Genomic DNA, 15,738 nt, shown 5'->3' with positions numbered 1-15,738 from the left:
TGATTTTGAGTTACCAACTGCCATTTAAAAGCCTAAAAGGCTTTTCTCCTTAGAAGGAGCCTTTTAAAAGAAGACCTGGTTACTTTTCAAGGAGCTTCCTGACAGCAGTGTTTGAAGAGCTGTGCAGTAATCCCTGTCAGATGGAACGCCGTAGTTCGAGTTAACTGCATACCTGTGCTTCTCGCAGGAGATCTTCACTGCTCTGGTTCTTTCTCAGTGTGCCCAGCCCAGCAGACTGGTCCACAGAATCAAACATGGAGAACGGACGCACTTTTTTCTCTTTGTCTCGTAAAAAAGTTTCTCCTTCAGCTGCTGTTAGAGAGAGAGGAAAGACTTTCAAAAGGGACAACGGGTGCTAGAATAAAAGTCAGTTCTGTGCAACATTCAAGACAATGTAGGAAGGAAAGCTTTTTGTATCCATCCTACCCCTGTGCTAAGGAACCAGGGGCCTGCCAAATGCTCTGTCTTGCAAACTGTACAGGAGCATGAATGAAGGCGTTAGTATCTACTTCACCACCTGTTTTGTTGTTTCTTGGGGTTTTGGTTTGGTTTTTTAAATCCTCGCAACACCATACTAAAGATTATATGGTAAGACTCTTTGATTTTGTGTGCTCTCAAATGAATTCTACCTATTTACTAAAACACTTAGAAAAGACACATATCATTAACTAGATTCTCCACATCTTAAGATTAGCCAAGCACATCAGAAGATACCTTGTCCTTCACTAGCCACAATTCCTTTTCCTGAAGTCAAGGCCAATCCTTGACTAATGTGATTGTCTGCATTTGAACCACTCCAGTCACTAGTAGATGGGGAAGGTTTTGCAACGGGGACGACAGAACCTAGGAGAGAACAAATAGAACAGACTAAGCTAAAGTAATGTTTTTATTGACTACTTTATTACAGGTAGGTTTTTTGTAAGAGTCAGGGCTAGACAGTGTACTAGCATCATGTACAAGTTAACTGCTATAAATCCCATCGGTTTAGGTTTTTGCTCATTTGTTTCTTTTAAAAACAGAATGCAAAACCAAGCTCAGAAACATCAAAGCAGCAGCAAAACTATTTGTCTTAGCATATGTCTGCATTTACAGCAATCAGAAAAGAAACTTCTCTAGACTGCACTCCAGTGCACTAACTCCAGTTAGTAAGAAACTGCCCTTGGATATTTATAGGAAGTTAGAAGTGACAGGGAGGTAAGAAAAGATGAGAAAGATAAACTGTGCAAAGTAAATGCACAATTATGCACAAGGATGTTTTGAGCACAAATAGATCCTGCCAGTGATATCCAAAACAGCAGAAAAATCATCTGTGTGCTCAGTGTGCATACAGGCACTGCATTAAAGCTGATCTTCACATTCACTAGAGCAGATACCATATCCAAAACAGCAGAAAAATCATCTGTGTGTTCAGTGTGCATATAGGCACTGCATTAAAGCTGATCTTCATGTTCACTAGAGCAGATACTCAGTCCGCTTCAAAAATAATTAAGAAAATACTTGCAACTTGCTATTGGCTTAAATATTTCACCAAATTCTCAACTATCTAGTACAGTAAGTGATACTGAATTCAAATAGTAATGATAAGCAGCAGGAGAAAAGCTTAGTTCTGACAAAGTATCAGATACTATCTCTCTAGGAAAGCAGTCATTTTGCTCGAATGCTAAAAAAAAAAAAAAATGAGTGAGGTTTTAGTTCAAATAGCACACCACCATACACTGCTATAGCAAAAAATCCAATTTTGTATGGACTAAAGCTAAAATTCCACTCCAGCAGGTTTAGGATCTACAAGCCAGATAAAACAGAACAGTTCTCCATTCTCCACTTGGACTGGTTTTGTGCCATGGCTACTTTAACAGTATCTGCAAGAACTGGAGATGGAGAGGGAGAGATAAAAAAAATAAACAGAACTATTCTACGAGTTCAGTCCCCATTTCTTTCCTTTTGGGAAGATCAGAGTTTCTCCTCTCTCCCAGTGAGAACTGAATCTTCTCCCAGGATTGCACACAAGAGATGCTAGTAACTTTCCAGCTTCTCCAGGCTTTTTACCCTCACGGAGACGAACTGTATCTCCATTAACACCCCAAGCAGGAGAGGCCAAGCCTTGTGTCAAGTGACAGACTTATGGCTCTCCATATTCCTACACCATCAATACGTCAGCAAGTTTACTGCTATTTCTGTACTACAATCAACTGCCTCCTTTATAATATTTCCTGTAATGTTGGTTAATCCTTTGCACGATCAGAAAACTTGGCTTTGCTAGTTTAAGTTCAGGCACCAGGTTGGTATCACATACGTCTAGAAATTCGAACACTGCTGTATAGTTTTCAGGAGTATTTTAAAATAAATAAATTACTAGTTTATAGAAAGACCCTCCTACATTCTACACTGTATAACAACTCAAGTTGCTCTCTAAGAGGATTACTTAGTTTACAACACATTGAATTGTATAATCTCAGTGCTTATAAAATTCACTGTTGCAGGAAAACTGCAAGTACTAAGACTGACATCTCAAATAACACCACTATAAAAAAGAAAAAGAGACAGAGTTGGTAGATAAGAAAACAAAACATTTCTGGAAAAGAAATATTAATCATAAGCTATTACCTGCAGGAGCTTTCGCTTGTGAACTGCTCCCAGCTCTCATGTTGGGCAGAGTTTGTGTTTTTAGCGGACCATCAGGTACCTGCAAAGCTTGCGAACCATCTGAAAATGCTGGTTTCACCAAAAGTTCAGGTCTGGAAGCAATACGTGGCATAGTAGAGGACTGGATATAAGGACCTACTGCTGCCACTCGACTTGGAGCAGAAGCCACTGGCTGTGGTAAATTCCCATCTGAAGAAACCTTTGGAAAAAAAAAAAAGAAAATTTAAAGAACATTATGGTGCAGCATCCACCCATCAGAGTTTGAAACAGAAGTCAAAAAGGATAAAACAAATAGAAAATTATACTACAGTATTAAAAATGCTTTTTTAAAAAAATCTTGAGGAGATACAAACCTGAGGCTGTAATAGAAAAAAAAATTCTAAAAAATCCACAACAGCATAAGAAGAGTTTTTGTCCATAAAGACTCAGTAGGTTAACACCAACGTACCATGAAAAGTACTTTAATAATACAAGACTTCCACCAGGTATGGATAAAAAAAAGTCTAGCCTTCACCCACAAGCAAGTTTTTCCTTCAGACTGTGCGGGTCACAAACGAAATTAATTCTTTTGTTATTAAATATCTCACACTTACTGGTACATTCTCTTTCTGTTGCAGAGCTGCCTTTTTCTTCCACAGGCGCTCTCGCAGCTCATTAACACGCTTATCCATGACGGCCACCTCCGAGTTGCGCTTGTTCAAACACTCCCTCTGTTGCTGCAGCTTGGCATTCTGCTCCTGGTTCAGTTTGTTCCTCAACTGAATAAATTCACAAGGCGGGGGGTGGGGAGGAGAGGAAAACAACAAAAATCAAAACAAATTAACTTTCAGGATGGGGGACAGGAAACAGTTGAAAAGAGAAAAGCCTTCTAAAAAGTCAAGCCATGCTGGCAAACTCCGATTAGTTTCTCCAGAGAAAATGTTGGTTAGTCTCCAAATTTTGCAGAAAGGAAAGGTATATACGCTGCATGCTCCCTCCCCCGTTTACCCTGAATCCTGTACAACTAACCTCCCCACCTCAGCATACAGGCAGTCACACTGCCCTGTCAGGAACAGGAGCAACAGGCTTTCCTTCTGATGAGGTAAGAAATGACCCAGCCAACTTTTAGCCCTTACAGCTGTGGGTCACAAGCTCGCTTTCCATTACCTGCAGCTCCTTGTACAGGCGGTCAAGTTCAGCTACAGCCGACTGGTTGTCGTGGTAACCATCAATTCGGCCATTCTTCAGCATCTCCAGTTGCCTGGTGAGTTCTTCTACCTTTGACACTGCCAGCACCAGCTCGCGCTGCTTTTGCTGGAACAGGCTGTTCATCTGTTCAATCTCTTCCACTGGAAAGGACGAGAGAGCACAATAGCTGCCCTGAGAAACAGCCGAGCGTGGGCTGCTTCCAAGGCGGTGGTTAAGGGGACAGAGAGCACTCTGCCGGCCTCCGGAGCAGTGCTGCACAGAGGCTGCACCCAGCTGTGGCAAACTCGTGGTCCTGTAAAACCAGCTCTTCCTCCGAGCCTTTGTAAAAGCAAACGCACTAGCAAGATTATATAAATTTGGTCTACTAAGAGCACTGACAGAGAGGGAAAAAGAACTTTTTTCTACTTTCTGAATCATGGAAACAAAACCACACTACCAGGCTGAATTCTGTCTGTAGAAGCCTACATTGAATCAATGCTAAATTCTGCAGGAAGACACTTACTCAGCCACAACTCTACCATATTTATGGTATTTAAAACTCCGAATTTAGGTCGAGGGAACTCAATGACAAAACACTCAAGCTGTTATATCAAACAAAGACTCAGGGGGCTTTTCAGGGTCTATTACAAACAGCTGTCATCAGCCGCACCCACTGCCAAAACTGCTGCATTACAGAACAAAGTTTAAGGAACCAGTAAGAGTTGAAGCAAGTACCAAGACCAGACCTGCTGGGGAGGGTGCAGAGAAACAGATACACGTGCTCCAAGATCCTGTAGTACTCTACCATCCTTCGGTGCCTTTAAATTAATGTTTATTTTGTACAACAGAACCCAAACAGAAAATGCATTCTCCCCATAGAAAACACACTTTGCTTTATCTGTAAAATAATGCTTCCTAATAAAACAATGTATTTGTATTTTACCTTAATAAACCAATATATTTTCATTGGAATCCAGCTGGAAATGACAAGTTCTGTACAGCATGTATAGAGAGAGGATGAAAAGGTAGGCAGAAGAACACGTGTTGATATGAAGCCTGAAATAACTATTTGATGTTGCATCAACACGCTGAACTGCAAGCACCCAACTAGTACAGTAGCAAGCCAGACACTAGTCGGATTTCTGTATTTAAAAAGAAAATACTCCGCCACTTTGGTAGCCATTAAGCTACCTGTTGCATAAGAGTCATGCTCTGTTATAGGCCAAGGAAATAACACTCTAATTGTACGGGGTATTAACATCAAGGATGGGAAAAGTTACTGTGGTACACAAAGGTACTCAAGGAAAAAAACTACACTGTAATTTACCAGCAGACATGCTAGTCTCAAAATACAGGGTGCCCTCATAAGATATGTTAAAGTACAGTAAGAAAGTACATTTTGTTCTAGGTCATTCAGGAGTTTTCTTGGTAAATACAAGATGTGTAATGGTTAAAATTAACATTTCCTGGAACACTGTACATACCTCCCCTGAATCACTGAAATCACCAGAAATTCAAGAGTTCCAAGAACCACACTTCATGAGAAAAATCACGGGCTAATTTTTCCAAGAGGCAACTCACCTAATTTCCCATTGCTGAGTCTTTTTTGCTCCACATGGCCTTTCAGTGCTCTTACTTTCTTAAGCTTGGCTTCCTGATTCTCAGCAATTTCCTTTAATCGCTTCAGTTTTTCCTGTTCAGCAGCTTGCTGTTGCTGTCGCTGATCTTGTTGTTTCAGGAATTTTAGACGTTGTTCCTGCAGTCAAGACAAGGGATTTTATGGTGGTGTTTTTTTTATGAACTTCTAGTAACGTTGAAGTTACTAGATCAACTAACGTTGATCGCCACAGCAGCTCAGCTTTAGCCCAGCATCCTGATCTCCTAGAGTGTCAAGGGAAGTCTGAGAGAAGAGAGCAAACATGTACCGATTCTGTCCCAATATAATCCTCCTGGCACAACCATTCTGTATTACAAGAACTTACTGAAATAGAGGTGGTATTCATGTCTGGCAGCCCTCGGTAAACTTTTCTTCTATGACATTGCTCTAAATCCTTTGAAGTCTAAAAAAATTTTAGCGTTCACGTTCCATATTTGCCAATTTCATTTAATCACTACTTGGCTATAGAGTTGCAAGAGTTAATGATTATTCCGCTCCCCCTTCCCATTGCTGCTTGTACTTTACAGATCTCTATCACACATCGTGCGTTAAACAACTCCAAGTCTTACTCTTATTGCAGAAGGCATTCCATAAGTTATTGATCATTTTCACCGCCCTCTGTACTTTCACTAGTTCTGCTAGAATCTCCTTGAGATGGGGGATCAGTGCACACTAAAGCTGAAAATTTACTGTTTCCTAGTAACAATCACCACTATCACAACACAGGAAAACCTTCACAGTGACCTGGCCCCATTTAGACAACAGACATCATCTCAGTGGAGAAGATCCTTTGGCCCCTCCAACACTATAGGAATAACATGGTGCACCATCAGTTTCTATACACAGAGGTCCATAGTTTAGAACTAAAAGAAACCACTTGATCCTTGAAATGACTGGCCACTACATGTGGCTTCCAGTTCTGGAGATGATGGTTTGTTCTAGAGGTAGAACTACTAAGACTTTCCCAAGCACCCACTAACAGCCAAGACTACCACTACTTACTAACGTCAGAACTCAGCACTTCCTCTACAAAAAAAAATTAAAAAGAAATCACCAGTCATATTTAGAAACAGGGACTTTTGTGCACTTTGAATAAAAAAAGAAGAGCAAAAGAGTAGTTTGTCTTCCAGAAAAAGCGAGGCAGCACCTGCAGTGTATGCACTAGTTTAGTCAGTCCCACACAGGAAGATGTCAAAAAATAGCTATTACAGCTCCCGTCTAAGAAAGTTTATTTTTCCCCCCTCAGAATCTATTTTTAATATTGCATCTAATTCCAGAAGGCAGGAAAGAGGCAATGGAAAGCCTCTCTTTGGAATAAATCTGCTTTCCTAGATACCCTTTCAAAGAGGCAATGTTAAACGAAAAGTCCTCCCACGGAACACCCACAAGGCTACTCTTCTGCAAATCAGAGGCAGCACACACCTAGCCGGATGGGTAGCTATCCAGTCTCAAACTCATAGTTTTACCAGTTTTTTAATCATTTGGCTGATAGATCAGCTTCTTACATTTATATTTGCGTCTTCTTCATACCAGCTGTACCATATAGGAACTGAAGTTGTAATGGCTATTTTGATCAGGCCATGGTACCACTTGGCGAGTGCTTCAGAACCATCAGAAAGCCACAGTTTGAAGCAGACCCTTGAGATATGCCAGGAGAACCAAAGAAGATGCTAAACACTGGAGCGGGGGGAGGTTGATGGCAGAGGAAGAGTAGCAATACCAGAGCCCCAGAGCTGCCTTCTTCCTCTGTAGAGCACATTCTGAAAGGCAGGGGCACTCATCCATCCAGACAGATGAGTGCTCTTCAGGGTGGGCTCACGTTTAACGATTCTCTGTAAAAAGCAGCATTTTCCACGGTATTTTCGAGAATACTGTCTACCAACAACACTTAAGTCAAATATGGAACCCATGCCACTATTCTGCAGATGCATTCAGAGGATTTTTTCCTCTAAACAATTCAGGAGCACCCTGTGTGTTTTCATTAGCTCTTCTGTTACTGTTCAGCAACCATTTTATAAATCACTCTTCTAGTTACTTTATCACACACAGGACAGCTTTTCCAGACAGCTGCCCCGGGAAACCAGGCACACTGAACTCTGTCAGGAGAAAGCAAGATATCATTACTGGACAGCATTATATCCAGAGACAAAAGCGTTGTTCAGTAATCAAACCGCTGAACGGCTGGTCACCACACGGAACACAAACAGGGCTGGCAGAGCCACCAGGATAAACGACAATACGTTAATGTTACACGCTCTATCCTTTTAGCAAGCTACACAGTCACTTCCATCACTGACACTATTTTAATATTTTACTACTAGATATTTGCATAGGTTGACTTTTGAATTTAAAAAGGAGCCAAAGAATGGGAGATCTCTGTTTATAACAGGTAAAAAACCAAAACCACAACAAACGCCCAACATTTCCTCCACCTCATGTGACTCTTACAGCCAGGAACAAAGGTAGTAAATAACCTCATTCCAAACTCACCTTGTTAGCCAGCATTTGCTGTTGAGCCTCAATTTGTTGCTGCTGGCGCGATGCCATTTCCTGAAGTTCCGCCAGAGTCATATCCATCCTTGGAGCACTGACCTGTCAAAGAAAATCCAAAGCATGCTAAGTCTCGAATTTTTAATTTGGCTAGCATGTAACTCAGTAGACATACTGCAGAAAAGCATGGTAAATGTCTTTAAAAACCAAATGAGTATCCAATAAAATAATTAGGAGGAAATGGCATATTTCCATGGTAAAGGATAAATAGTTGTAAGCTCACACACATGTGTTGCTTGACTACACACGTAAGCTGACATCTCTTGAAACATTAATATTTCTAGGAAAATCCAACAGCAATTTAAAGAGACATTTCGGATAATTAAGCTCAGCATGAATCAGCCTTGACTGACTGAGCCCAGAACACTCAGCACATGGCAGGATGGAGCTGTGCTTGTAGGTGTATCGTTGCAATCCAAAGTACTTCAACACAAGCTGAAGAAAATAAGAAAGTTTGAATATAGTGGGGGGGAAAAAACCCACCATCCTCAAAGGTGGTACCCTTTTCACATTAGTTACCCGTTGACATCTGCTTCCAGAAACAAGATCGAATCTTACACCATAATTATATCTTCTGGTCAAAGAATAAATGACAGTCAGTAGATTCAATGCTGAAACACTAACAGGTCTCAACTTGAAATCTGGAACTAAAGGATCTCTGACACAAAACCAAAGGTGAAAATAATCAACGAATTGAAGTAAAACGAGAAAATTTCTAATGAGAGTAGAAAAGGGAAAGTATGCCTAATTTGTATGGGTGATCTCAGAGCACCAAATATGGATATGGCAATCGAAGGATCTCAGAGAGATCTTAAGAACAGAAATCAAGGGTTATTATTAACAGAAAACAAATTGTTAAGAGGCTTTGTGTCTATCTAAGAGCAGTCATTAGAAATCTCTCAAATCAGTTTCCTAGTTTCCAGGGTAGGGTTTGCACCAGTATCTCAAAGGGAGGGAAGCCTCCATTTTCACTGCATTTGCCATTGCATCAAGCACTTACTCCGTTCTCTATTCTTCTATCACCAGGTACTTTCACACCATTTCTTTTTAAGGCTGGATCTTGTAACCTTTGCACCGTCCCTAGACGGAAATACAGAATAGTCAAAGATGGTAAGGTATTTTAGAATTTTTCTTATCCTTTAGACATAGCAATACAAAAGGAGAAACAATACAATCATTTTGGTTTAGAATCTTAACAACTGTTCTTCCCATATTCTTACTACTAAGATAACTCATAGCTATTCATTTGCTTGTCCTCAAACATATTGCTTAGCAATGCTGTGGCAAATAAAATGCCAATAATCCTTGTATTATAAGCACCCTAGACTTGAAAAAAATACATCCTGACAGCTAACACTGTAAGATTCTTAGCAGGCAGAGATGGCACAGCTTTTAACTTTCTGTGTACTCATTCCATCTTCATTTCACCTTTCAAGCAATAAGACTTGTTTAGCTATTTTAAAATAGGCTGGGTACAATGCCACTTAACGCAAATGCAGCATTTCCAGTACTGAGGAAGATTACCAAGGATGACAACAGAAAACGGGGAGCAAGAAGACTGATTTAAAGGTGAAAGTCTTAAGGATTCTACTGAAGAGATTAATCGGGCATGCACAGAAAAAACTTGAGAAGGAAAAAGTCACTTTCCTTATAGGTTTCATATTTAGATTTACAATTGCATTACAGATTTAGATTACATTCTCAGAGAACTTGACGAGGCAATTCATTTAATGCTATTCCTGAAACTAATACGAATGTGTAGAAACATCAAAGAACTCCATCTTTTTCCAAGTATGCTACGCTTATCACCCTGGTAAAGTATTATCCAGGTGAAACATCCTAAGCCCAAATAATTAATTACGTTATGGGACAACAGTTTGGTTACTAGATTTAAAAGAAGAGGCTATCACAGATCTCTAGATATTTAGCTGCGCTAGGATGCTTTGATGAGGACCAGCTTTAGAAAACTTGCAAAAGTTCCTACTCTGATTTAATGTCCCCATTGCTAGCCAGGGAGGATGAAGTATTCACTAAAACGAACAAGTTTTCTGTTACTAGCGCTCTTTATTCGTAAGAAAATAAATCAGATCAAAAACAGCTGCAAGACCATTCTGACTACCAGCATCAATAAACGACAAGTGCAAGTTGCTCCTTAACTTTGGGGAATGAAATGAAACTTGGACAAATGAACCAGCTTAGATCAACACCTACCTGCTTCCCGGCAGGGAGAGCGCTCATGCCGAAGAAAGAAACGAACCTCACTTCTCTGCATTCCAAAGCGCTGCAAAATATCCAGCATCCGTTCGTTATCAGCTACGGGACGTTCTGAAAAAGTAGAAAGCCAGTTGACTATTTCACCCCTCTGTAGTCTGGGCACATACCAAAACAAAACAGAAATACCTGTCCATCATCTTTCACTTGAACACCTGTTATTACTCAGGTGCAGTGTTTGCACCCAAGGCATTTCTTCCTTTCCCTTAGGAAGGCACTGTACTGCTCCTGGCTTCTGAAAAGCAGATACAGCCCTTTAAAAGCTTGCCCCTGAAGGGAGAAGCTGAGGCACCGGTGCAGCCCAAGGGGAAGCAAACAGGCAATTCGGAGCTTTCGGCTCTAGTGCCTTAAGTTTTGTATTTGCAAATCATCTTGCCCACTCACCACTGCAGGAAATGTGCTGGCATACCTTTTGCTCCACTTCAGACAAACTTATTTCTCAGACATTCCCACCCACTCCTCAAGGGCTCCTCTGCCAATTCTTACAGGGACTCATTTACTCCCTTGTTCCCAAGAATCAAGAGAGCTGCAAAGATAAATGTCTCAGAGAAGAGGAATTCTTAGCACTTTCTAAGGATTGTGATCAAATGCCAGATTACAGCCTTTGCGTTCAACCTCCTGCGGAAGCACTCAGTACCCTGAAGAGGCTCCTAGGCAGTACCCAATGAGTCTGATACTCAGCAAGCCATCGCAGCTCCTGTCACTTCAAATGTTCTCCTATAGCTCCTGTCAGCCACAGATCTGGCTCACCCTCTTGGACAGGCGATTTTATGAATTTCAGATAACATTCATTTCAAAAGTCACGTTTCTGATAAACCTGGAAAAGCCAAACTATTTTAGATTGATGGCTCAAAGGAAAGAGAGATGAGACTGCGAGAAGCAACTCCAATAAGAATTTGCTATTCTTTTCACACAGCTAGATGAACTTTCTTTAAAAGTTACATGCACAAGGTCCACTGGATTTCTTTTCCTGCTCGTTTACAAGTTCAGGATTCAGTCACATCTCTAATTTTTAAGCCTTACTTAATGCTTTTTGATATCACAAAAATCCGGTGGGAGTGCCTTCATTTACCACTACTCCTCTCTTTCTGTATTACTGATCGGCCCAATTTTACATGCTTCACAGTCGAGCATTCACAGAGAAGATACACCTAAAATTACTTAATGGTCTCTAAACCTTTAAGGAAAAGCAATTGCTTTTGTTATTCTAGACATTTTACCATAGACATTTAGGCCTAGGTTAAAAGTCACAGCAAGTATGTGGTCCATATATTATAGTAGTCAAATTTACATAGTCAGGATATTGTCATAGTATCTGATAACGACATCTGAGACTCATGATCGGGTTAGATCCATTTGCACTGGGTGCCAAACAGAATATATTGTTCCTGGCCTGAGACCTAAGACAAGCAGACAAATACTGAAATTAAACACTCCCACTTTGGCACCAGTTTCATTCTTGCTAGTTTCATTCACTGCTTTTGTTGGATTTTTTTTTTTTTCATTATTTAAGCAAAGGAAGAAAACAAAAAAAGAGTCAGAGTAGCTCATTCATATTCAATGGAGAATCAAAGTCACTATCTTAATATGGAATAATCATTTCAGGGGCAAAATTGTTGGTGTAAGTATAAATGTTTTCAGTTTCATAAGAAGAGGAGCTACTAATAAGTTTTCAGCATGTGAAAAGCTCTTTTCAACATAAAAGTGTTTCTTTAAATGAGAATGCTGCAGCTGTGCTCAAGCAATCTAGGAAGGAAAATTTCTGGAGTCACTGTCAAAAGAGATTAGCTTGATAGAATGAGCAAGTAGGTCACTGTTACAGAAAAAGCAGTCTCTTGGCGGTTACTTGTCTAGACAGTTAAAAAAGCTCTTCATCCACTAAACCTTAATTCAATAAAAAAAAGGCAAAGCCAAAAAACCAACAGTAACGCTGTCAGATTTCCATCTTAAGGAATATACAGCAGGCTTATGAGACAGATTTCTAGCAGCTCGGCAATACTTCAGCTGAAAATCTATAATGCAGGGAGATGGCCTTTACTCAAGGGTTCTGTCAATACCACTCGGTGACTTCAAAGGAAGGTCAAAGAGATTTTCAAATAACAAACAAAACTACATTTGGAAAGCTCAAGAGGAAAGGACAAACAAACAGACTTCATTCTTTTTATATTCCCTATCTGTCTCAAAGAAAAAAAAAAATCTTTATACACGCACATACCTGTTGACCACTTTTCACAGTGGCATAACAGAATTCCGGCAGTAATAGGACGATCAAGGAAGTTTGCCCTGACACTCATCAAATTCCAAGCAAAACTGGGAGGACAGGGAGAGTAGCAAACTTGCCTGCTTCAGGGAGCGCAGTGCCTCAAGCAGACTTATGGCAATCTTTCAAAGCACGGCTTAATAAGGTCTGACAACAGAAGCTAAAATTCCTGAGCAAGCGTCAGAAAGGGAGGCACACCAGTGGTCTAAGAAGGACCTCAGCAATTTAAGTCTGAGAAGTCCTTTTCCAACACAAGTGTTTTGTTTCTACCCATGAAAGTTAGCTGCCATGTGTCATGTTTGTTTTAAAATAAAGCTTAACTTGGACAGTGCAAACCACAAACAAAATAGAAGTTGTGGTGTATCTTGGCAAAACAAGACGGTGAACCTTGCTGGCATCTAAAAAGGGATTAGGTAAAGGCTGAAAGCATTTTTCTCCCTCCCCGCAGCCCCTGCTCCAAAAAATCCGAGATACATGAAAATTTATCTTGCAAATGGTTATACAGATGCTTAAGAAAGGATTTATTTTATCCAAATCAACATGCATGTACTTCAGCCAGTACTCAAGCCTTTTAATGTTACATAATGGGAGATCAGCATATTTTTTGTTACCAAGCACAATTTGAAACTGTATACAGTTTTACGCACATTCACACCAGCATTTGTTTACAGGAGTAATTAGTAAATATGACAGGAACAGTGAAGGGAACAAGAATAATCTGGTTTCTAAAACAATTGTCAAGGTTTTCGTCATATAAATGGATGATACTTTTTTTTGGTCTTATGAAATAGCTGTGAAAGTAACATTTAGGTATCTGTTCATGACATCTTTGCAAAGCCTAATCTCAGAAAAAAAAAAAAAATCTCTGCTTCATTTTATGGTTCTGTATCCAGATTATTTTCTTATATCTCCCTGAATACCAGAGAGGCTGACAACTTCATTTTACAAATAAACCACCATGTATTATACGGTCCCACTCACCCGGAAGTTCATTTTTCATCTTAACAAGACCATTTGGACCCTAAGTACTGGCAGATGTCACTTGCCTCTCAGTATAGGTGCTCTCCCTAGATTTCAGGACAGCCTCACTGCCCTTTCTAGCATACTCTACGTCAACATCTCAAAAGCCAATCAAGAATCCCAGCTCAGGAAACACAAGGAGAGGAGGTGCCCACTCTAGCAGGGCTCCAACTTGGGTAACAACAGGAGAACTTTGCCCCTCACCATCACTACCTGTGCTCTTTAAAATGACATGGGGCTAAGGCTAACTATAAATTGAGCAGGTTTACCTAAACCTTTGTTTTACTTGTCTTTCACGTGGACTTTGGTATTGTGTTGATTCAGACAGAATCGGACAAAGATGTACGATAAAAAAAACCTTCCTAAAAGCTCTCTTTCCATGCTGGATTGGTGATTTTATTTTCCTATCGTTTATAAAGAAGAGACAAGAGACATTTTCTTTCCTAAGGAAAAGAAAAAAATTCCTGTTGCATTTTTTTAAACTTAGAAATATCAGAAACATTCCACCTCTGTCAGAAGGGGCTAAAAATCAAGAGAGAACTTGAGTTATCTCATGCTCTTAAACAAACATCCAGCTCACCAAAGACTTCTTTTGAACAGGTGTGAACCTGAGCAAACAGCAGAGGAAGACTCTTTCATAATTTCATTGAAATATCTCAAAAAAGTCAGATCTAGTATCATTATTTTTCATTACTTAAAAATCTCATCCACAATTCTTCTCTTTTATGCCTTTGGATGGTTACCAGTATCTGTGAGTACCAGGAGATAGTCAAGAGTCCTTCCCCATTTGAGCAACGAAACGTTATCCATAGTTCAGATTTTGATTTGCTTGTTGACATGTTCTGCAGTTCCAATGGAGCACTGCAAGCTAGGGAGATTTGATCTTCCAAGACAGAAATCAGAAGAACACAGAAGAAGAAGAAAAAAAGCCACAACAAACCACATATCTAAAACCCTCTTCCACTGGCTTAAAAGTACAGGGGACAGTCAAAAGCAGTTTCTATGTCCTCTCTCCCACCCACTGCAGACCTTAGTTAGAGCACGTCACATCAGGTAACTCCTACTGCTTCCAGTAACACTCCATTTCCCATCCAAGCTGAATAAACACAACAGGGAACAATGAAGGCATCACCAGAAAAAGGAAGTTCTCCTTTGTCGCTGCAAGTAAAAAAGGCTATGGATTGAAGCAATGATTCTGACTAGGTCACAGAACTACTGATACTTACCACCTCAAAAACCCCTGCGCGTGCCACTGGGATCCCACTATTGGGAGAGGAAGGAAGAAAAACAGCTCCCTGACACCCTTCAGAAACTCTTTTACATCAGAGAAGGGCTGCGTATACACAAGAACACCTGCAAGCTTGATTCCCCTGCTTTTGCTTTTAACTCATTTTTGCATGTGTGAGCTTTTCTGTAGATGTGTTATTATACAGCAGGTCTGATGAAAGATTAACAAAACTGTAAGGCAGAAAACCTCTGGGACAGGACCACGGCTGTCAGGTCTCCGTGTGCTACATCACTAGACAGCGAATGCCAAGTAACGCACAAAATGCAAGCCTGACCTACCTGAGCCACACCACACCTCAGCCAGATGGCACTCACTCTCACCAGGCTCCTTGCACAGCTCCACCACATCTCTGCAGGTTGTTTCGGGGGTGACTGGCACCTCAGTGAAGTGCTGCTCATTGTTACTGAGGTACACTGTCAGAAACATCTGGAAGAGACATAGGCAACAGCACACGGTTACTTTATGACACAAAGCCAGACCGCACATCGGAGTCACCTTATTTTCAACACAATTGTATCATTTGTTATCAACTTCCGTGCATACAGAACTTTGAAACAAAACTATATTTCTTTTTAAGGTACAAGCAAGTGAGGTGCTACAGGAGCAATTCTCTGCCTAACTAAATTACAGTGCTGGAGGACTGTTTGGTTTTAAATCTGGACCTACTGCTCCTTCCTTCTCTCCTAACGGTGATGCGTCAGAACTCCTCCCACCTTACTGTGCGTATATACTGCACCCATTTGCCACAGCAGGAGAACCAGTCATCTAAAGTTCAGAAATATTATTTATAGAGAAAAACAATGGCAATTACATCTGTTAACAAAAAAAAAAAAAAGACCAGAGTTTGCAACATACGCAGTGAAGTGAAAAAAGAATTTGTAT

The 15,738-nt window shown here is 40.4% G+C and overlaps 1 protein-coding gene across 1 annotated transcript in view; it reads right to left on the bottom strand.

The window, feature by feature from the left end:
• TP53BP2 (tumor protein p53 binding protein 2) overlaps positions 1-15,282 on the bottom strand; it is a 28,270-nt gene extending 12,988 nt beyond the window's left edge. The window contains exons 1-10 of the mRNA XM_010131393.1: positions 15,135-15,282; positions 10,229-10,342; positions 9,018-9,097; positions 7,958-8,059; positions 5,392-5,566; positions 3,790-3,971; positions 3,237-3,401; positions 2,605-2,842; positions 715-843; positions 173-309 (exon numbers count right to left, since the gene is read on the bottom strand). Of these exons, the coding sequence (XP_010129695.1) occupies positions 173-309; positions 715-843; positions 2,605-2,842; positions 3,237-3,401; positions 3,790-3,971; positions 5,392-5,566; positions 7,958-8,059; positions 9,018-9,097; positions 10,229-10,342; positions 15,135-15,282 (1,470 nt within the window). The remainder of the gene's footprint in view (positions 1-172; positions 310-714; positions 844-2,604; positions 2,843-3,236; positions 3,402-3,789; positions 3,972-5,391; positions 5,567-7,957; positions 8,060-9,017; positions 9,098-10,228; positions 10,343-15,134) is intronic.
• Between the last annotated feature and the right edge of the window lie 456 nt (positions 15,283-15,738).

The sequence above is a fragment of the Buceros rhinoceros genome, unplaced genomic scaffold (assembly GCF_000710305.1).
Source record: "Buceros rhinoceros silvestris isolate BGI_N320 unplaced genomic scaffold, ASM71030v1 scaffold3222, whole genome shotgun sequence".
Lineage (NCBI taxonomy): Eukaryota > Metazoa > Chordata > Aves > Bucerotiformes > Bucerotidae > Buceros > Buceros rhinoceros.
Note: the sequence above shows the minus strand (reverse complement) of the source record. Positions and strands in the feature narration are given on the sequence as shown.